At 43.5% G+C, this 23,263-nt stretch overlaps 1 protein-coding gene and 1 pseudogene across 5 annotated transcripts in view; one reads left to right on the top strand and one right to left on the bottom strand.

The window, feature by feature from the left end:
- Positions 1-23,263, top strand: part of LOC135701166 (FHIP family protein AAEL005291) — a 93,222-nt gene that overhangs the window by 7,953 nt on the left and 62,006 nt on the right. For all 5 annotated transcript variants that reach the window (XM_065221909.1, XM_065221908.1, XM_065221910.1 and 2 more), the window contains one exon: positions 12,726-13,573. In XM_065221909.1, coding sequence (XP_065077981.1) covers positions 13,373-13,573 — 201 coding nt within the window. In that variant the 5' untranslated portion in view covers positions 12,726-13,372. Of the gene's footprint in view, positions 1-12,725; positions 13,574-23,263 lie in introns of those variants that run through there.
- Positions 1,414-3,255, bottom strand: LOC135701146 (heterogeneous nuclear ribonucleoprotein L-like; annotated as a pseudogene).

Genomic DNA, 23,263 nt, shown 5'->3' with positions numbered 1-23,263 from the left:
TGTGTGACCCGGTTTCTGGCAGTAGTTACAAACCTTCTTCTTCGCAGCCCTGAGCACGGATTCGCCGCATCATCTGTTTCCCCGTTTGGCCACCTCGTCCGTTAGCTTGGACTTGATCAGCTCTAGGCTCAAGTCGGCGTCGGACCTAGTCTCCAACGCCGTCGTGAGTGTTGTGCAACTTACCTTGTGAAGAGCTGGTCCGAAAGTGAGTGGAAAGTTGCCCGTGTGTGTTTATGAAGCGTTGCCATAGATACCTCTGTTTACCAGCATTGAACTGCTGCGCTTACAACGGAGGGCTGCATACATGGCTTGCTGACTAGTTAAGCGTCAAGTTAAGACCTGCTTACACTAGCGCTAATATATGCCACACAAGTGTGTTGAAGGATTCGGGTAAGCTTCGTAGCACCATTGCCACCTGCAAATTACGGTCCAATGTCCGATGCCCTCGCCATCAGCATACCGCTTGTCCCATAGTTGTTTCAGCAATGACACTTTGAAAGTTAGCGTCGCCTTCTCGTAGTGGTCCCGGAGAGCCTCCCAGGTTTGCTTCGCCGCTTGTGACTTCTTGATAAGATGCAATTGACTGTCTTTCAGAAGTAGCCCAATCGAGGAATGCGCTTGCTGGTCTCCGGTGTCCCACGCTTCGATTATCGCTGCAGTAGAGCCTGCGGTTGGAGCAGTCGATCTGTCGGTCTCGTTCCGGTCACATACCGCCACAGGCTGCCTCGAATCTGCAGAAATGCGACCTTGATCTTCCAGGCTCCGTAATTTCTTCCATTAAGCTTGGGAATTCCGAACCGGTCCATCGAATCTTGAAAAATTTCTTCAGCTTGTTGATCGGTCGCGATGGTTACTAGCTGGACCCATAACCTATTAGCAGGCAACTATTAGCGGACAGTAAAACAAACCGATCTGTTCAAGAGTGCGAAAACTAATGACATATATTTCTTATCTATCTACATACAGCCTACTGTGATCGAATGGTAGGTGTAGCTTCAATCATGGGTTGCTTGTACTCCTTCAACTTTAAATATATAAAACCTTTTGATCGTAAATTTTTATCAAAATTTCAGACAAGTAATCGCCTCGAAATCTCTGAAAATCTTAATAAATTCTCTGACATGCATCTGTGCCTTTGAACTTCTTCATATGATCTGGTTATTTTCTGGATGATTTATCCAATTTTTCCTATAATATCCCCAAAGGGGTAGGTCACTCCGCACAGTGTGCCAAAAACAAGCTTGGGCACAGTCATTGGCACTGTTTGCCACCCATGGTTAAAAATTTTCTGATCTTTAAATTTACTGGCCACACTGAACTTTTTCTGCGTCAAAATTTGTTATTGATGTTGCCACAATATAATCAATTCGTTTCAAAACACAACCGTGAATCTGCACCAAGTCTCGCCATGGATTCTCCTAAATTGAATGGTCACCGCACATCCTAATGCCTGTCCAAAGAACTTGGTACATAGTTTCGCGCCGGACTGCGTATAATCATTCCGACCACCTAGCATGAAGAAATCAGGGCAATCGCTTGCATAGCAACACTCCGTTATCAAAATCGTTACACCGGCGACGGCACATTTCCTCCCAGACAAAGAACAGCTGACAGCGGTATCGTGACCGGACCGAGGTTTCCGACGGCTGCGGCTGCTTCTAATGTTGCTGCTTATGGTCCGTCTCCTACAACATTCTTTTGACGAATTTGAGAGGAGACGGACCAGCAGCAGCAGTAGCATTGGAAGCAGCCGCTGCCGTGGGAGCTGCATCGCTAATTCGTGTAGCCGTGGCTCTAGCAATACACTATTTAGGTTATGTCTTGACGGACGTTGGACTGTGTCTTAATTTTAGCTTTGATATTGTTTCAATGTTTTCTCCCTTCAATAAGTGGATGTTATCAAAATCGATCTTCCGCCGTGTAGTCTCGAATCGAATTGGAAAGGACATTACATCGAGGGTGTGTATGTGTGGTCTTGGATGGTGCTGACAATGACGATGATGATCGTTGATGGAGGGGTTAGCGCTGACGAACGAGTTACGTCGTTTCTTTTGCTTTCCTTCTAAGGACATGGACTCCATCTTACATTGGTTCATCGTGTTCGGCGGATTTGAGACACCGAAATGGGCGTCACATCACCGGAAGCTGCTGCCACGACGGAGGTTGTGGCGGCCGCTGCCGACATTGGGTTGCCAGGTGCTGGTGCCATGCACATGCCCATGTTTTCGATGTTCACGTTGCTCCAAGCACCGTGCATCGTCTTGGACGAGGAGAAACACAGCTTCATAATGAACGGGAATTGTGTGCCTTTGTCATCGATCGCGCTGTGGTTGCACTTCATGACGGCGTTTACCATCTGGGCTACGCTCGGGAACTCGACCAATCCGAAGGAGGAACATTCCGATTTCAGCGGGAACATTCACACTTGCGACGGGTGGCAGTCTTTGGTGGTGAATGCAGTCAGCAGCAGATCCTCGCATATAACGGGAAGCGATTGTTTTTGGAGGTGCTGTAGCCCTTGAAGCTGATTGAATTGTCCGGCAGAGTGTACACACTAAGATTTTTTTACAGGAGTCAGTATTTTTTTACTGGGTTTTTGAATTACTGAAAAAGTCGGTAAAAATTCAAATGACCGTTATCCGTAAGGAATCAATGAAATTGACCAATTTTATTTTTTATCATTAAATGGGGTTAACAGAACTAAGAACTATGTAAGTTCAGAACAAATTTTCTCATTAATAAATTTTCCACAGATTTTTAAACTTTTACCGAACAGTTCCGCAATTCAAAAACTCGGTAAAACCATACTGACTCGATTAGTGTGTAGGGGTTGGTGGACTCTGAAAAGTAGTTCTGCTTGGAAAATGCAATCTGAATTTTGCTACCATCATTTCCGATTGGAATGTTGTTCAAGTGCTGGATGCTGCGTTCGACTGGTTCGACTGCGATGGCGTCTCCCATCTGGACCATGGTGGCACCCTCTTTGCTATTCAGAAACTTTATCCTGATATTTCCGTAAAGGCAGAACATATTGAACAGCTTATCGGTGTTGGCTGTGTTGTTATGGAGTCCGTAGACCATCATCACTGCGCCCTGTTGCTGTGCTGGTTTAATGAAGTTGGCTGGTCCATTTCGGGTCAGCGATCCGACGTGTGTTCCGGCCGGTGTTGGTTTCCAGTTTTCCGACGGATGAAACTCGGGCGGTGAAAAATTCGGTGCAAATCCGTTTTTCTGCCGGCTTCCAGAAGGGCTGGTTTAGGACCATGGTTGACTAAAGATTGACGGTCGTTGTACGGGATCAGCTTTCCGCCGAAGATGGTAGTATCGTGTAGCAACGGGGCTCGTCCGTTGCAGGCATCCTTGGAGACGGTTGCTTCCAAGGTGTAGTCCCAACTGGAGTCCGTGTCGTTTTTGTAAACATTGAAAAACAAAACAAAAACAAGAGTTGTTAAAATACCGGGTTGCCAAAACACAAGCAAACAAAAGTCAGTTCAATGACTTCTCGGCACTGTCAGCACAGCTGCGGCACACTGAGAAAAAAGTTGGCGCAAAATAAGTGTGTAGAGTGACCACCCCTTGAATATCCCCTATATGATAAATTGTACCTTAACATCTAAATTGCCTCCCTTAGACCGACTAAGCTACGCTACAAAGCAAGACTATGCTGGAGGTCGTTGGGTTCGATCCCCGGATTTTCGGGTTGGAAAATTATTCGACTTCCCTGGGAACAATTATATTAATGCAAAAATGCTACAGGCATCGAAAGCTCTCAATTAACAACTGTGGAAGTGCATCTAGAACACACTAAGTTGAGAGCTCGCAATAAGCTAATATACGATAAGCAATACGCTTGAAATACGAAGAACAAGAAGAAGATCTAAATTGAACTTTGGATGATCTATTCATTATTCTCAAAATTGTTTCACGCCTGGAGTGATCAATCATGAACCAGTTTCTCTACGAAGATTAATACATTTTGCTTGAAAATTTCCCCCAAAATTGTTTGTTGTTTAAGTAGCCGCAGTTCCCTTCATTTTCAACCCTAAGTTCATTCAATCATGGATGTATGGATAGAAACTGGTTTTTTAGACCAGGTTAACGTAATTTAATTTAGCGTTTAAACACAACTGAGTATCAAAAAATAATCTTGAATGAGTATGGAACGATTCAAATATGACGTCGACTTATAAGGGGCGGAGAATTTATGACAGCACGTCAAATTAGTATGGAAAATGCCTGACAGACGGGAGTTGGAGTTAGATAAATGGAAAATTATTGTGACGTTTATTCTGGGTTTTTTCTGCTTTTCTGAAATTGTGTCGCGGATTCTCCAAGTCCCACATCGAATTTATCCGAATCCTAAGTCATGATTCTTTGATCTGAATTCAATGTATTCCGAATCGTAAGCCGGGATTTTTTTGAATCTCCGAATTTATCGATCGTCGTGAGCATTTTTATCGCTGGAGAAACAATTAGTCAAAGCAAAAAAAACCCGAATTTATCCACCTATGGTGTGATCAGACCCTTCTTACTTATTCAAGTTTATTTATTTTATTGTCATTATCAGTGACCAAGCCTCCCACCCCCGTGTCATCCAGTGACGCTACGCCACTGCCTGGGGGTACCCGGAATATATCCGGGTGTAGTCTATTTGGTGAGGCTACCAATCACCTTATCATCGTATTTTAATGTGATTTAATGGGTTTTAATTCAATTCATATTCAAGCAACTTCCCCGGGGTACCCGGAACATGTCCAAGTGTGTCCAATGTGGTCTGGAACACTTAACACGACTTGCATTGATCTTATTTTTGAATTCTGTAGTAATTTGATGTGTCGCATGATGGTTTTGATACGTTTTCCGTTAAATCCACCGTGAAGGCCCATATTCACCGGATCTTATTCCGGCCATATCTCCGGAACCGGTGGGTGGCTCGCAACAATCGAAACCGCTCATTCTAATGAGAGTAAAGAATACTCCAACCGATGGATATTCGATTTCGTTAAAAAGGTCTGTCCGTACTCAGTTCGAGCACAACATATTTTTCGAAAAACGTCTCCAAACGGCGGCTCTCTGGAAACACCATTCACAATGCTGGAAATCTCTATGGCTCTTCTTTCCAGGGTTCTGCAATTTCGAAACAAAGAAACGAAAATGAATTCTCCGCATAATCGCTTCATTTCGAGCAATATCATTTTCGTGAACATTCCTCTTTTCAAACATGACTGGACTATCACTTGTTTCGTTCGTCAAGTGCGTCAGTTCATTTCATTTGAAGCAAAGACTTGTTTCAATTGACGCAATGAATGACTCGAAAACTGCTTCCTTCGTTTTTTTCCACTTTCACTTCAATTCGGGGCTCATTCGACTTGTCACGACCTGACGACGCAGGCATCAAAATATAGTATCCGGATAGTATCCGCACAATGTCGGTTGCCGATAGGGATGGCATTTGGATTATGTGTAGTAATAATATATTATTTTATATTAAACGAAAATTAAATTAACGAGACCATTCTGGAGTCCAAGATGGCAGCCATCGGGGTCAGGGAAAGTCTCAAATACCCTAAAATATGGGTATTTTCGGAACTGGGACGACGCGAAGGTGCCGAAAATCGACATTCAACGTTATTTTCGAATCCAAAATGGCGGCCATCGGGTTTCAGAAAAAGTGTCAAATACCCTACAATAGGGTATTTTCCGACCGGGGATTCCGCGTAGATGCTGAAAATCGTTACCCGACGCCATTTTAGAATTCAAGATAGTGGCCATTGGCTATATGAAGTATCAAATACCCAAAAATATGGGTATTTTCGGAACGGGAGCAACGCGTAGATGCCAAAAATCTATATCTGACGCCATTTTGGAATCCAAAATGTGGCTGCCGAAAATCGATATCCGATGCTATGTTGGACTCCAATATGGCGGCTATAGGGTTTCAGAAAAATGTCAAATACCCTACAATATGGTTATTTTCGAAACAGGTATAACGCGTAGATGCCGATAATCGATATCAGATACCACTTTGCAATTCATTATGGTGGCCATCAGGGTTCATAAAGTGTCAAATACCCTACTTTCAGAATGGGGACAACGTGTGGATGCCGAAAATCCATATCCGATGCCATTTTGGAATCAAATACACACTTAGAAAAATTGATGTAAATTTAGGTGCTCTGAGACTGTCATATACGAGCGTCAATTTTGACATAAAATTAAGTCATAACAGACGAGAAATTCAGCTCAATCAAACGTACTTTCGAACTTTTCAGTCTTGTAGCACTTAATTTTACATGACATGTTTGTTTACGTCTAATGCTTTATGTCAAAGATGGATTCCATCACGTATAAATAACGTAAAAAAAAAAATAACGTCGACTGTTCGGATCTTCTCCTGCAAGTATCACTGAACGTTCCACAGCGTCAGCTGCGGTACTCAGCACTTATCGCAGTTCCCGCACATACGCACATGTCAGATATCGATTTGCGGCTTCTAGCTGTTACCCTGATTCTAAAAAAAAAACGTTGTATGGGTATTTGATAGAATTTACAACTTTTTCTCAAACTGAAAGCCGCCATCGCGGATTTCAAAATGGCGTCGGATATTGATTTCTAATCTCCAGACGTCACCCCGATTCCAAAAATACCCATATTGATGGGACGACAACATTTCCCTTTTTTTTAAACAGGAAGCCGCCATATTGGATTTCAAAATGGCATCGGATGTCGATTTCTGGCTTCTAAACGCCATCCCGATTCCAAAAATACCTATATTGATGGGTATTTGACAGTTGTTCCCACTTAATCTGAAATCGGAAGTCGCCATCATGGATTTCGAAATGGCTTCGCATATCAATTTTCGATCTGTATACTTCATACCGATTACAAAAATACCAATTGATTATTGATGTGTATTTGATTATATTTACACGTTTCCGTAAATCGGAAGCCGCCATCTTCGATTTCAAAATGGCGTCGGATATCAATTTTCATACTCTAGACATCTTCCCGATTCCAAAAATACCTTTATTGATAAGTATTTGACAGCATTTCCCCCTTTTTCTTAAACTGGAAGCCGCCATCTTGGGTTTCAAAATATCGCATATCAATTTTCGATCTCTAGTCATCCCGATTAAAAAAATACCCAAAAATACGCTTAAATGAACCGAGTGAACAATCAACAAAATAATAACAGCTTCGCTTCAATGCAAAAAGTAAGTTCATTTGACAACGTAAGAAGCAATGAACACGAGTCAAGCCAAAACAAACAGCATGGAAACTAATCGAAAGTGGTTCTGTTGATGTTGACGGGGATCTGCTTGAAGAGAAAACAGAATGACTTTCAATGGAAAATGATGGTTGACAGCTTCATCGTCACTTGACGATTTTCGATTGAAAGTGACTTTGTTGGGCCCTGCTTCTTTCATCGAACAAATCCTCACCGGGAAGCGATATGATTAGAAAAATCTCGCAGATATATTATTCAATTCCTTACTAGAAAACAACATTGTACCGCCTGAATGACAGGTCAAAGTAATAGCCATTCAAAAACCTGTCAAACCAGCGTCTGACCATAATTCACACCATCCGATTGCTATGTTTTCGTGTATAAGGAATTTTTTGGAGAAAATGATCCTTCGGAGACTCGATCACTGGGTCGAATCACATAACTTGCTATCAAAATACACAGTTTGGGTTCCGCAAGAGTAAAGGAACAAACGATTGCCTAGCGCTGCTTTCCACAGATATTCAACTGGCTTTTGCGCACAAGGAGCAATTGGTTTCAGTATTCTTGGACATTAAGGGGGCTTTTGATTCAGTTTCCATTGAAATTCTGTCAGACAATCTGCGTAGATGTGGACTTCCTGGAATTTTTTAATAATTTCTTGTACAGTTTGTTATCAGAAAGCAAATGAACTTTTCTCGTGGACAACTGACAACTTCCAGAATTAGTTACATGGGCTTGCCCCAAAGCTGATGCCTCAGCCTTCTTCTCCATAAATTTTGATGTCAAAGATTTGGGATTCCGGAGTTGTTTGAGATTTGGGCGTATTTGCTTTTGTAAACAAACACGTCAGTTGCCAATTTCTCTTGAATAAAAGCTCAATCTTATGAACAATATATACCAAATGATAGAGGAATCCTTCCTCTACCTGATAGTGTTATTAGTTTTCGAGATTGAGCGAGATCGCGAGAAATCGGCGATTGACTGTAGTACTGTTGGACAGAACAGTGCACGCTAAGACAACTTACAGATGACGGTGTGGTTTCCGTAAGAGGTCCACATGCCGTGGATTTGCAAGGATTATTTCAAAGTTCCTTAGATAACTTGTCTTGTTGGGCTAGGAATCAAGGGAGCGAATTCTCGCCGCAGAAAACTGAACTAGTAGTGTTTACTCGAAAGCGGTACCCAGCCCAAATGCAGCTTAATCTTTTGGGCAGAAACATTACCCAATCATTGTCTTTCGTGTACCTTGGGGTCTGGTTTGATTCAAAGTGCACTTGGAATGCCCATATTACGTATTTGAAGCAAAAATGTCAGCAGAGGATCAACTTTCTCCGTTCAATTTGCGGCACATGGTGGGGTGCTCATCCGGGAGACCTCATAACGCTTTATAAAACAACTATTCTCTCTGTTCTAGAGTACGGCTCTTTCTGCTTTCTCTCGGCAAGAAAAAGTCACCTAATAAAATTGGAACGAATTCAATATCGTTGTTTGCGTATTGCTCTAGGCTGTATGCACTCAACACATAACATGAGTATTGAGGTTCTGACAGGAGTAACACCCCTCCAGAACCGTTTGTGGGAGCTCACTCTCAGAATACTCATCAAATGCGGAGTGACAAACACACTTATAATTGCAAATTTTGAAGAAATTCTTGGGCTGAACACACAATCTCGATTTATGAGAATCTACCATCACTACGGATATGTGTCTTCCTTGTTATACTCCAGACCGTGCTGACCGTCAATCGCAGTTCCTCAATTGAATATGATCTAACCTTGGAACAAGCAACTCACATATTTTACAAACGGGTCCCGTCCCAATGGATCCACTGGCTTCGGTGTCTTCAATGAAAACGTTTTTGTTGCTGAGCTGGCAGCAATTAACTTCGCATTGGGATTGATTACCAACATGCCCGCAGACCATTACTTCATCTTCTCGGATAGTCTCAGTTCGATTGAGGCTACTCGGTCGATGAAACAAGGTAGGCACTCATCTTATTTCCTTACAAAGGTAACGGAGCCGATGAGTGTGCTGGTCGAAAGATCATATATGATTGCCTTTGTATGGGTCCCATTACATTACTCAATCCCAGGCAATGAGAAGGCGGACTCTTATAGAATTTAGAATTTTATGACAGGTAAATTTCACATGATGAATTTTACCATTTAGTGCGTCAGAGTAGCCTTTCGAGTTGGCAAACCGATTGGGACACTGGAAATCTTGGACGGTGGTTACACTCAATTATTCCTAATGTTTCTTCGAGGGCGTGGTTTAAAGGCTTGGGCTTAAGTCGTAACTTCATTCGCGTGATGAGTAGACTTCTGTCCAACCACTACTCGCTAGATGCGCATCTCCATAGAATAATCCTCGTGGACAGCAACACCTGTCGGTGTGGAAACGGTTACGATGACATCGAACACGCAGTTTGGCAATGTCCGGATAATGTCGACGACAGAGAGCGACTTTTGAATACCCTCGAAGCCCACGGAAGACAACCCTATGTTCCTATCAGAGATGTGTTGGCAACCCGCGATCCCTGCTAAAGGGTGTCCACGATGAAATTGCCACACTATGAAATTGCTCTAACTTTTTAACCGTTGGGTAGAATTTAATGAAAATTTGGGTGGATTTAGTTCATAGTGCATTATTTACATCCTGCAAGTTTTAAAGTCCTGTGATCAAAACTCGCGGAAATGGAGTCGAAAGAACAGCTCGTGCGTGATAAAATCTTGCGCATTCATCACGAGAACAAGGATCTCTCGCATCGTTCCATCGCTAAAACGTTGGGAATCGCGAATTCCACGGTGTCGCGAGTGATTAAGCGGTTCGAGGAACAGTTGACCACCGATCGGAAGCCCAGAAGTGAAGGAAAAAGTATTCCGTACAACACCAAAAATCACAACCGCGTAGTTGGGGCCTTCAACCGAAATCCGTACGCCTCCGTTAGGGATGTGGCTAAGAAGCTGCACCTAAGCCGAAGTTTTGTCCAGAAGGCCAAAACTAAGGCTGGGCTTCGAACGTTCAAGGTACAAAAGGCCCCTAATCGCGACGAGAAGCAGAACAAGTCCGCCAAAACCCGTGCCAGGAAGTTGTACCTCAACATGCTGACGAAAGTTGAATGCTGCATCATGGACGACGAAACATATGTGCAGGCCGACTTCAAACAGATCCCCGGCAACCTGTTTTTCACGGCCAAGGATAAGTTCAGCGTTCCGGAGCATGTCCGCACTCAGAAGATGTCCAAATTTGCGTAGAAATTCCTGGTTTGGCAAGCCATCTGCACGTGCGGGAAGCGGAGTGCACCTTTCGTGACCCAGGACACGATGAACGGACAGGTGTACATAAAAGAGTGCCTCCAGAAGCGGCTGCTTCCTCTCCTGAAGGCCCACAACGTCCCAACAATCTTCTGACCGGATTTGGCCTCATGCCACTACTCCAAGGACGTGCTGAAGTGGTATGCGGACAATAAGGTCAATTTCGTGCCGAAAATGTTCAACACTCCGGATCTCCGCCCCATCGAGAAGTACTGGGCGATTATGAAGCAGCACCTTCTTAAACGACCTAAGGCAGTGAAGACAGTCGAGGAACTGAAGAAAGTATGGGTTTACATGCAAAAAACGGTTGATTCACAGGTTGTGCAGAATCTTATGGCCGGGGTTAAGACCAAGGTGCGGGCATTTGCGTATGGACTGTAAATAAAATACGAGTAAAATGGTCAAATGAAGTTTAATAGTTATTTCTCAATCCCTGAAAATTTGATGGCAATCGGATGAAAACTCGAATTTTGCGAATCAATTTTGTGTGTGGCAATTTCATCGTGGACACCCTTTATATGCAGTCGATTTATGTGTTTCTGCAAATGTCTAAAGGGTGTATTCGATAAAAATGGCACACACATATTTACTCACCAAAATTAAACCGATTATCGGATTTTCTTGAAATTTTCAGGGAATGAAAACTTACTAATGAGTTATGATTTACAAAATTTGTTTTATTCAATTTCGTCTCCCATCCCGAATGCCCGCACCTTCCTTTTCACTCCATCCATCAATTTTTTTATAACCGATTTTCTCAGTGTTGCTCAGTGGCGTCCCGTAACCTCACTTTTTACCTGTGCACCAACTTTCAAAACCAGATTTAATGCCATATTCATACTAGAATCGGTTGAAAAATACACTTAATCTTCTAGTTCAATCGATATCTATCCGTTGCAAGCAATATTTTGGTGCAAAGGGTAGATTGAGGTTAAGAAAACGCCGCTGTTAATCATAGAAAATTCAGTGGAATGATGTTTAACCAAATGGATAGTTTCAAGCCCTATTTACATCATGAATACTAATTGAATATTAACAGTAAACTTTTGAATCTTGTGCAAGAAAATTTAAAAAATGTGTTTTGTAATCTAAATTAAACCGTAAAATGAGCGGGATGGTATGGGCGACTTTGTAAACAACGGGTAAGAATATTCTGCTCTCTTGAGACTTTATGAAGGATCAACAATGAACCGTTTTAGCATAAACATATTTAACAGAAACAATTATTTTCTGTAGAATAATTAAATTTCAGAAGTACTGCCTATTTAAGGCTATATTTTTTCAGTCTTGTCAATGACTGTTTTTTTTTTACCAAAGCAGGTGTTTCATAATGTGATTTAATATGATACAGTCACACTTATGAAAGGAATAATGCAAAATTGAAGAATTTAAGTAGAAATATTGGTGGTGCTCATATTGCCTCGAATGGACCTAAGTAACACTTTGTTAAGAAATTTTTTAATGTTGATTAAAATCTAGAAAAATGTCGCCACATAAGAAACCACGACCATCTATAAAACTGCTGAAGGAATATCAATGATAAGTTATAAGAAACTACTGGTAGGCCTTATTTTCTGATTCAGAAATCTTATAACAGTTTCGACATTTTGAGCTAGTTTAACATTTTTCGAATATTTGCTCTACAGAAAAGTATTTTGCCTATTGACTTAAACTAAATGGATAGTTGAAGTAGTATTAATTTAGAAATTAGATTTTTTTTGTAAAATATGTTCAATAAGTTGCTTTTGAAGCCGGTGCCAATATTGCCCCACTTTCCCCTATCCACAAAACTCTAAAACAAGTTCATTGGTGGTCACATCCAGGATCACATTGACCAACACCTGGACATGTTCCTGATGCCACCTGGGAAGTGGCTCAAAGTTGGATTTGGTAAGAAGGGTCAGATCTCACCATAGGTTTTTTTTGTTTAAAGAAAGGCATTGTACAAAATTGCGCCAAATTTGGATCTTTCATATTTTTACCACTTTTAATTGCTTCGATAGCAAATATATACTCATTTCAAACTAATTAAAAGCAAAACCCGCTACCCGCTGCTCACCTCGTTGCAACCAGTTCTGAGAACACTGATAGAAACGGCGAATGACCTGGGGAGGTGAAATTATGAACTGCCGCGTTATCATCTCCCGCAAGCAAATTAAAGCATAATGCAAATTTCGTTCTAGTTGCATTCGATTCCACACAGCCAGTCAGTGAACATCGCAGACAAAAAAAAAAAAAAAAAAAGCAGTGGCTAAACAAAAGAAGAGCGCCGAGGTTTAATTAAATCCGTATCGCGAGTGGAAAAAGTAGGAGCACGGCGGAAAAATTGAATGTATAGTGAAAATAAGCCATGTTCCATTGTTGTTGTTGTTGTTGCTGTTGATGTTGTTATGAAATGCCGTAAGGCAGGAGGTTAAAACAACGATCGTTCCAGTTCGATGTGGCCCGATGGATGGATGGTTGGCGCTAAGTTAGTGCAAATATCGCGCGACTGAAAGAGTCTTTCTACACAGTTATTACATGGGAAATGCCTGCTAAATCAAGTCAATGAATTCCCCCAGGTGTAAGAAGCGCACGTGCGCAAGCTGAAGAGTGAAGAAGTTATGTACATTGGCACTGTTTTAGGGGTTGAAGTGAGTGACGTGCATACGCGGATGACGAACTCCAAATAGAGTCATCTTACGAAGAAAAAAAAAACGACAAAGTGTCGCCTAGCATTGCGGTCACCGTGAGTGCGAGAAGTGGGACCACCTACACCCACCACCCATCCCATCCATATACGAATACTCGTCCGAACCATCCGGAAAGTTAGTGCAAAACGGAGAATAAAATGAGCTGGCTTCGGTCCAGCCCGCTGCGGCAGAGTTTCAGCAAAGCCGGAGGCGGCAGCGGGGCCGGCTCCGGTCGCGGAGGAAGCGCCACTAACGGATCCGTCCGGGCGTTCGATGCGTCCGAATGCGATCCGAAGGCGTGCTACGATAGTTTCTGCATCCACTGGCAGCAGGCGTACGAGATCATCCAGCGATCGGAGGTGAGTTCGAGTTTAATCTGTTTTTATTAGATTGTTCCGACTGGAACGAGTCCTTCAACTGGTTCGGTTTACTTCCGGAAATTACTAGCCACTTTCTGTTCATTTAGACTTTTTGTTTTAGATGTTAACGGCAGTTGGAATGCTTCACAAAAAGTTAAGTGACACTTATTTCTAGCTTAAGCGATTGTATCAAAAAAGTGACGCAGATGTTTTAGTTCCCCTAAAGTCTAGTCAATTTCAATGATTTATTAACTACCTTAAAGTGACAAAAATAGGTCTCTCATACGTTCATTTCCCCTCTAACAGTATGTTAACCTTTCCTCGACACTGCCAGAAATGAATCGAACAAAGAATTATAAGCATCATAACGTCTGCCGGCGGTATCTAGTCGTCAAACTGAATGTAGCGGCTAAATAGCAGCCACACGAAGATAATCCATAACTCACATGGCCTGACCAGGTTAACTACATATATGCATGGAGAACGTACGGCACCTCTACACTCCGCGCATGCATCCATGCATTGCATTGACGATGGCGATTGTATTTGTGGTGTGAGTAATCGGCTTTCGGGTTTATATCAGATCGATCGGGCTGTGAGTGGACTGTGCCACGCCACCTCACGCTAATTCGCGTTTCGGTGTTTGGATGCTCTATGGTATATGTAATTATGACTGGATACTACCGAAAGCGGTCGAAACAGTTCGCGAGAAGGTGAAGGCTTTCACTGTGGGAGTGTAATTATATTTTACCTTCCCAGCGGTCTAGGATATGTGAGCGAGGAAAAGGTGATGGGTTTTACGATTCTAGTGCCCAAGGTTAAGCCGAAAGCAAGTTTGTTGTTTGATCGGTTTCTAATTTATAATTTAAGCCAAACTAGACATAGCAAGAAGTTCACCTTGGAGTTAATTTCAAAAATCCCCGGACGCAAGACCAGTAAAGCTCAAAGCACATTGATGCAAAAGTCTAAAATTAAGGTCTCCTAGGTTTATTCAGATGGGAATCCGAAAGATATTGTGATCAAAGCCTCAAAAATATTCTCACTCTCTTTATTCCGTTCTTCAAAAACTAAAGCCATTCCGACCTAACTTAAAATCGCGTTAAACCATATGTGCGTGAGGAATTTCTTTTTTTTCTGCACCGTAATATTCAAATGGGAGCATCACGCACAACCCTTGCAGGGTATCTACTAACGGAAAAACCAGGAATGTTCAGAGAATTTTATTTAACCTGGAAACATCTGGAACTTTCCTTACTTTTATATGAGGCTTACTTTAACCAAAGCTTGAAAAACATGTTTGTAATCTTGATGAATGTAGGCGTCTTAGTGCAATACCTGTATAAAGAAAGAGAGAAGGATTAGTAATTTCCATTGACTTCCACTACCTTATCTACTTATCCTTGGCAGATACCTGTATTTCGTCTACAATATGCAGACTTCTTCAGTGTCTTGTACTAATACTCGACTGAAGACACCATCGCAACTTACCACACATATATTAACCAAGGTACTTTTTCATTTAGAACTTACTTACGAATCAGGCTAAGGCCTTGTTGTCCTCTGCTGTCCGAAGAAGTCGTCTCCACTCTACTCGATCCATGGCCACACTTCGCCAGCTTCGTAGTCTGCGAAGGGTCCGCAGATCGCCTTCTACTTGATCGATCCACCTTGCCCGCTGCGCGCCTCTTCTTGTTCCTGTTGGGTCGCTTTCTAGAACCATTTTCACTGAGTCGTCGTGCGGCATTCTTACGACGTGCCCAGCCCACCGTAGTCGCCCAATTTTTGCAATGTGGACGATGGATGGTTCTCCCAGCAGCTGGTGCAATTCGTGGTTCATTCAGCTCCTCCACGTTCCGTCATCCATCTGCGCTCCACCGTAGATGGTACGCAACACCTTCCGTTCGAAAACACCAAGGGCGCGTTGGTCCTCTACGAGCATAGTCCAGATCTCGTGGCCGTAGAGGCCCACCAGCGTCTTGTAGACAGTCAACTTCGTGCAGCAGCGAATTTTATTCGACCGGAGCGTCCTCCGGAGTCCAAAGTAGGTACGATTCCCTGCCATAATGCGTCTATGAATTTCTCTGCTGGTATCATTTTCGGCGGTCACCAGTAAGCCCAAATACACGAACTCATTGACCACCACGATTTCGTCACGGACAATCTGAACTCGGGGTTGGAGGCTAACATTGTCTTCCGTAGAACCTCTTCCTTTCATGTATTTTGTCTTTGATGCATTGATGGCAAGTCCAATCCGCCTAGCTTCAGCCTTCAGTCTGATGAACGTTTCCGCCATCGTCTCAAAGCTCCGTGCCATGATGTCGATGTCATCGGCGAAGCCAAGAAGCTTGATGGACTTCCTGAAGATCGTGCCACTCGTGTCTATCCCCGCTCTTCTGATCACACCTTCTAACGCGATGTTGAATAGCAGACACGAAAGTCCATCACCTTGTCGTAACCCCTTTCGAGATTCAAAGGGACTCGAGAGTGTCCCCGATACTCGAACAACGCACATCACTCGATCCATCGTTGCCTTGACCAATCGGGTCAGTTTATCCGGAAATCCGTACTCGTGCATAATCTACCATAGCTGATCTCGATCGATTGTGTCATATGCGGATTTGAAATCGATGAACAAATGATGTGTGGGCACGTTGTATTCGCGGGCACCCATGAATCCCGCCTGGTATTTCCCCACGAACTCTCTTGCAAATGGTGACAGGCGGCGGCATAGGATTTGGGAGAGTACCTTGTAGTTGCTGCAATCCAACTTGTCGCCCTTTTTGTAGATTGGGCATACGACACCTTCCATCCACTCCTCCGGTAATATCTCCTCCTCCCAAATTTTGGCAATTACCCAGTGAAGCGCTCTAGCCAGTGCTTCACCACCGTATTTTAATAACTCACTTGGTAGTTGATCTACACCAGTTGCTTTGTTATTCTTCAGCCGACCGACCTCCTCCTCAACTTCTTGAAGATAAGGGGCCGGTAGCCAGTCGTCTTCTGCGTGACCTGCACGGTCTGTTGCCGTGCCATCTTCGTTTTCTGCTGCATCACCGTTGAGGTGCTCGTCATAGTACTGCTTCCACCTCTCAATCACCTCACACTCGTTCGTGAGAAGGTTACCGTCCAAGTCCTTGCACATTTCATTTAGAAGCTAAACTTAAATCTAATCTTATATAGAAGCAAGTACTCCCAGTGGAGAGTCAGTTTTTAGATATTCAATTCCAAAATCCTTTCCCTACTAACAAAAATAAACGTCTCCTCAATAGCTCTGCTTCGATTTTCTAGCTGCCCGGCATCATATTTTTCAACTGATGGACATTGCATTGGAACCCCGGTTGTTATCGCCAAGGTGTTCCGTTGTGTTTGGTTAGACATAGACATAATATATAGATTACATACATATCAATCTATTTTGAGACAGCTAACGATTATTCGCTTAAAAATTAAGAAAACGCAACTCCGTTATTGCCAGATCAGCTGTAATTACACAGAGAACCAAAAGACGTTGTTTGGAACTAGCAAACATCCTTACTTACTTATTTATCCTGGTCCGACATCCCTCAGGATTGCACCTGCATCACAATATTACGCCAATTCACTCGGTCCGTGGCTGCTTGTCTCCAATTTCTTGACCGTCCCACACTCCATAGATCCTGCTCCACTTGGTCTAACCACCTTGATCGCTGTGCTCCTCTTCGTCTTGTACCGGCCGGACTCGAGGCAAACACCATTTTTGCGGGATTCTTGTCCGGCATTCTTAAAACGTGTCTCGCCCATCGTACGCGTCCAGCTTTCGCTACTTTCTGGATACATGGTTCGCCATAGAGTTGCGTCAGCTCGTGGATCATCCTTCGCCTCCATACACCGTTCTCACATACCTCGCCAAAGATGGTCCTAAACACTCGTCGTTCGAAAACACCCAGTGCTTGCAGGTCCTCCTCGAGCATCGTCCACGTCTCGTGCCCGTAGAGAACTAGCGGTCTTATCAGCGTCTTGTACATGGTACATTTAGTACGGAGGTGAAGTTTACCCGACCTCAGGATCTTGTGGAGTCCGTAGTAAGGACGACTTCCGGCAATAATACTCCGACGAATTTCTCTGCTGCAGTTGTTATCCGACGTCACCAATGATCCGAGGTACACAAATTCATCCGTCGATTGTCACGCTTCTGCCTATGCGAGCCCTATCCCGCTCGGTTTCTCCAGCTAACAGATACTTTGTCTTCGACGTATTCATCTTTAATCCAACCATCTCTGCTTCACGTTTCAGTCTGGTGTATTGCTCCGCGACGGCCTGCAACGTTCTTCCGACAATGTCCGCGTCGTCAGCGAAGCAGATGAACTGGCTGGACTTATTGAAGATCGTGCCCCGCATGTTAAAGCCCACACGTTTCATTACACCTTCTAGCGCAATGTTGAACAGGAGGCAGGAAAGACCATCGCATTGTCGAACGCACCCGATATCTTCACGCAGCACTGTACATGTACACCATCCATCGTAGCCCTGATCAGTCTGGTCAGCTTCCCGGGAAAACCGTTCGCGTCCATAATCTTCCATAGCCCTTCACGGTCAATAGTATCATGAGCGGCCTTGAAATCGATGAATAGGCGGTGCGTAGGGATTTGATATTCACGACACTTTTGGAGGATCTGCCGCAACGTAAAGATTTGGTCCGTTGTCGATCGCCCGGCCACAAATCTGCTTGCTAGCGGCGATAAACGGCGAAAGATGATCGATAGTTCTCACATTTTAGTTTGTCGCCTTTTTTATATACTGGACATATTACTCCCTCTTTCCACTCCTCCGGTAGCTGTTCTGTATCCCAGATCCTGACTTTCAGTCGGTGCAGACAAGTGGCCAACTTATCCAGGCCCATTTTGATAAGTTCCGCTCCGATACCATCTTTCCCAGCTGCTTTGTTGTTCTTAAGCTGTCGGATAGCATCCTTAACTTCACCTATCGTGGGAGCTGGTATGTCCCCCTCATCCGCTGTACCGACGAAGCCATTCCTCCTGCCGCCTTGGTCCTCCGCCTCTGCGCCGTTCAGATGTCCATCATTCCAATCACCTCACGTTCGTCCGTTAAGATACCCCCTTCCTTATCCCGACACAGTTCGCCTCGCGGCACAAAGCCTTGGCGGGATGCGTTGAGTTTCTTGTAGAACTTGCGTGTTTCTTGAGAACGATACAGCTGCTTCATTTCTTCGCAATCCAGCTCTTCCAGGCGGCGCTTCTTATCCCGGAAAAGATGGGTTTGCTGTCTTCGCTTCTGTTTATATCGCTCCACATTATGACGGGTTCCTTGCTGCAGCATCGCCGCCCGCGCTGCGTTCTTCTCGTCCAAAACCGTCTGACACTCTTCGTCGAACCAATCGTTCCGTCGATTCCGCTCCACGAACCCAACGGCGCCTTCAGCAGCGCTGTTAATGGCTGCTTTCACGTTGCTCGAGCAGTCCTCAAGAGGGGCTGCGGTGAGCTCTCCCTCATCCGGCAACACTGCGTCGTGGCATTGCACGTACTCAGTTGCGACTTCGGGCAGCTTCAGTCGCTTCAGATTGTACCGTGGCGGGCGTCGGTGCCGGTAGGTCCTGACGTCGGTAATGTCCGAGAAGTGCCTTCCGTCGATTTGCGATTCTGTCTGCTGCAGTGATCTTCAGGTGTACCGATATGGGAGGCTATGCTGGAAGTAGGTACTACGTATGTTCTTAGAGGCGGTGAAATCGATGAGTCTAAGGCCGTTGGCGTTCGTTAGCTGGTGAGCGCTGAACTTTCCTATAATTCCTCCTCCTGGCCGACCTGAGCGTTAAGATCTCCAATGACGATTTTGACGTCATGGCTTGGGCAGCTGTCGGATTCCCATTCCAGCTGCGCGTAAGAAGCGTCTTTATCGTCATCGTCACTTGCTAAGTGAGAGCTGTGCACGTTGATTATGCTGACATTGAAGAAACGGCCTTTGATCCTCAACTTGCACATTCTGCTATCGAATGGTCACCACCCAATCACGCGCTTCTGCGTTTCGCCAATCACGATGAAAGCTGTACCCAGCTCATGTGTATTGCCGCAGCTCTGGTAGATGGTATAACCATCCCTATACGTATGTACCGACGATCCCTTCCAGCAAACCTCCTGCAGCGCTATGATGTCGAACTTGTGGACCCTCATTAATTCGGAAAAAATGCGGGTAGTTCCCAAGAAATTGAGAGACTTGCAGTTCCTTGTCCCGAGTTTCCAATCGCTAGTCCGTTTCCGTTGCTTGGATCTCTGCCGATTGTTCCGGTCCGTATTTACATTGCTTGCTTCCTGCATCACCCCCCGTTGTCTAGCCGGGGAACCATCGTGCACAGCACTGTTTAGAGTCGCACGCTGGCAAACATCCTTAATGTGTAAATACTGGTGATCTAAAACTAGGTAATACCAGTGTCGACCACGTCCGGATGCTGCTCAAGAAAGGGTAGGCCTCTGCACTTCCACGAGAAATCACATAATTTGTCTATTGGTTCTCTGTGTAATTACAGCTGATGTGGCAATAACAGAGTAGCAACCGTAGGCGGTCAATCATGCTCATGCTTGTGCTCATGCTAAAATGCATTTTTTGCTTTAAAATTTCCTTAGTAAGAAAATTTTTAAATTCCCATTGTAATCATGGGATTCCCTGAGACTTCCAGGTATTTTCAGAAGGATTCCCGTTTTCCAGGTAGTCCGCTGTAAAGGTTCATATCTTACAGAAGTGTTTATGAGATACTAATCGAATAAGTCTAAAACAGCAAACATTTGTTTGGCGTGTCATCAGAATGATTACTTCTGTTCTCTTAAGTAACTTTTTTACAACTATACGTCACTAAAGGGTGTCCCACATCAAATTGCATCACGGAAAAAAACGCTGTAGAACTGGTAAATCCTGGTAATTACCTAGTTGACCGATCCTTTTCAAACTTTCAGACAATAAAATATAACACATTAGTAAGCTTTTGGCTTATTTATTTCATTCAACTTCAATGCCATAACCGTACGCTCGCACTTTACGCTTAACCACTCATTAGGTTCTGTACAACACCTGGCTGCAGCTTCTCCTGTACGGAAACCCACTTTTTCTTCATGTCTTCCTCAGATTTGACCTCGTTCCGTAGTGTATGCAAGTGACCCCGTTGGCTTCGTACCACTCCAGGACAACATTTGAATATTGGCACTAAGTGGTGTTGCTTCAACAGAGGAAGCAGACGCTTCTGTAGACACTGCACTGTAGATCTCCCCGTTTACAGTGCCGGTAGTCACGAACGGCGCCCTCCGTTTGCCACATGAGCAGATCGCTTGCCAAATCATGTATTTCTTGCCAAACTTTGAAAGCTTCTGCTTCCTTACTTTCTCCGGAACATCAAACTTGTGTTGGGCGGTGAAGAACAGTAGCCCCGGAAGCTGCCGGAAGTCCGCCTTGACGTAAGTCTCATCAACCATGATGAGACAATGAGGCTTCGTCAGCATCTGGGTGTACAGTTTCCGGGCCCGTGACTTTCCCACCGTATTTTGCCGTTCGTCACGATTCGGAGCCTTCTGCACTTTGAACGTATGCAGTCCCTCCCGGTCCTTGGCTCTCTGAACGAAAGACTTGGACAGATTCAACTATTTGGCCACATCCCTGACCGAAGCATTGGGATTCCGCTTAAACGCTTTCACGACACGCTTGTGATCCTGATCACTAATAGAACATCCATTCAAACCGCATTTCTCCTTCCGTTCGATGCTCAGAAGTTCGCAGTAACGTTCAATCACACGACTCACCGTTGACTGCACGATTCCGAGTTGTTTTCCGATGTCCCGATGAGAGAGTTGAGGAATCTTAAGCAAAATCAATTCCAACTTTCGAAAAACTGACAGCGATAAAAATACAGTGTAAACAATACACCCTTAACTACTTCTACCCAAATTTTCCAGAGAAAATACCCAATGAGTAATTTTCTACAGCATTTTTTTCTTCCGTGATGCAATTTGATGTGGGACACCCTTTACAGGGCTGGTAGTGAGTCACTTTTTAGTGACTTGGTCACTTTTTAGTGACTTGGTCACTTTTTTCAAGCCAGTCACTAAAAAGTCTCTTTTTTAAGGGTAAAGTCACTAAAGTCACTTTTTCTTGTAATCAGTCACTATTTTCAACTTTTTTAGCGTGAATTTATTTCAAGATTGATCATTATTTGCTTTGTGACGTTAAATCGTCTTTCTCTATCTACAGGGTGTCTACTCATTTTTCTAAATAAAATTTCCTGAGTTTTCCAGGTTTTTCCAGAACTTTAACGGATAAATTCCAGGCTTATAATAAGAAAGATATTTTTTAAATGCGTTTAAAATATGCTGTTTCTGAAAGATAAAAACAACAGTAATTAACCCAAACGTTTTTAAGACATGGCAATCAGTTTTAAAGAAACAACTCCATTCCATTAAATGTTGAAGTTTAGCACTTACTTAATTTCTCCCTCCCCTTGGCTAGTTTTTTAACCTGGACGTTGGTGGGCGGGCCTAATCTTATGCTTCATAGTGGAGCGTTGGAGACGGTTGGTTTAGGTCCGGCATCGTTGGCTCATGCCGTAACAGAATAGCGTCATGAGCATGCGATGAGGATTACTGAGCTTCCCCTCTCTGATGAACCATTGCATAAGAGAACCAAAGTTCTAGCCTGAAGTGATAGTATCACACTTGTTACTCCTTTATTTGAAAGCCGCGTTGTAGTACGCTTACATATAGGCACTGACGTTGGGTGCGATACTGGCGGGTTTTGCCGCAAATCACTCTTATTTTATTTATTTTTACGCAGATAGATTTATTTGGGTTTGCAAGGGAATTATACTATTGAAATATTTCAGAAAGTACCCAACAGTGCTCCTTCTACTTGCGTGACAAGCTTTCGTTGTTGTTTTCATTGAGGTATTACTCAGGGAACAATGTTAAACACCATTTTTGTGCATGGTATTGCAACTAATCTTATACGTGCTTCATTTTGATTTGGGATAAGTGTTTGAACTATGGCTCGGGATTTCCACTGTGGCGTGCTTCTATTGTGACATAACCATACGTATTTTTGAGGTGCGACATAGTGGAAACGTGTGAGCGTAGTTGAAGCATATACCCTATATAATTTAAAAATCAGCTAGGAAACTAACTTCAAAGTGAAGCATTTTAGTCACTTGAAGGTGTCACCTGGGACGAACTAATATATATTAAATATAGGTCAAAGTCAAAAACAACTTGAAACACGTTAAATTTTAGATTACATTCACAAGTGCAGGTACTTAATAAAGCATGGTAGTTAGATTAGAGATTTCAATTATTTATTAAATTAGACTAGAGATATCATAATCATCAAACGAACTTAAATAAGAAAATTTAGAAAGCCTAGTAGCATTAAGTGGATTAACAGAAGAGTTAGGATGCGGAGGGTCCGCTTAGGGAGGCAACTAGCCTTTAAACCAACTGCCAACTAGCCTTTTCATGTATTGTCTGTTTATTTTGATTATTGCTTTAAAATATCAATTTGGTATATATGTGAAAGGATGTATCAGTGGGAGATGGATTTTCGGTTTCTTTACATTTAGCATCACTATGTGTCATTTCCTCAAAACCCCCCAATAACCGACCTCTTCAATCCCTTCCTTTTCCCATGGCGTTCAAGTGGTCCGCATAGACTATTCAGCCATTACCC

This window comes from Ochlerotatus camptorhynchus, unplaced genomic scaffold, assembly GCF_037179485.1.
Source record: "Ochlerotatus camptorhynchus isolate MF236.1 unplaced genomic scaffold, CSIRO-AGI_Acam_v1.1 ptg000150l, whole genome shotgun sequence".
Classification (NCBI taxonomy): Eukaryota; Metazoa; Arthropoda; class Insecta; order Diptera; family Culicidae; genus Ochlerotatus; species Ochlerotatus camptorhynchus.
This window is presented reverse-complemented; position numbering and strand designations above follow the sequence as displayed.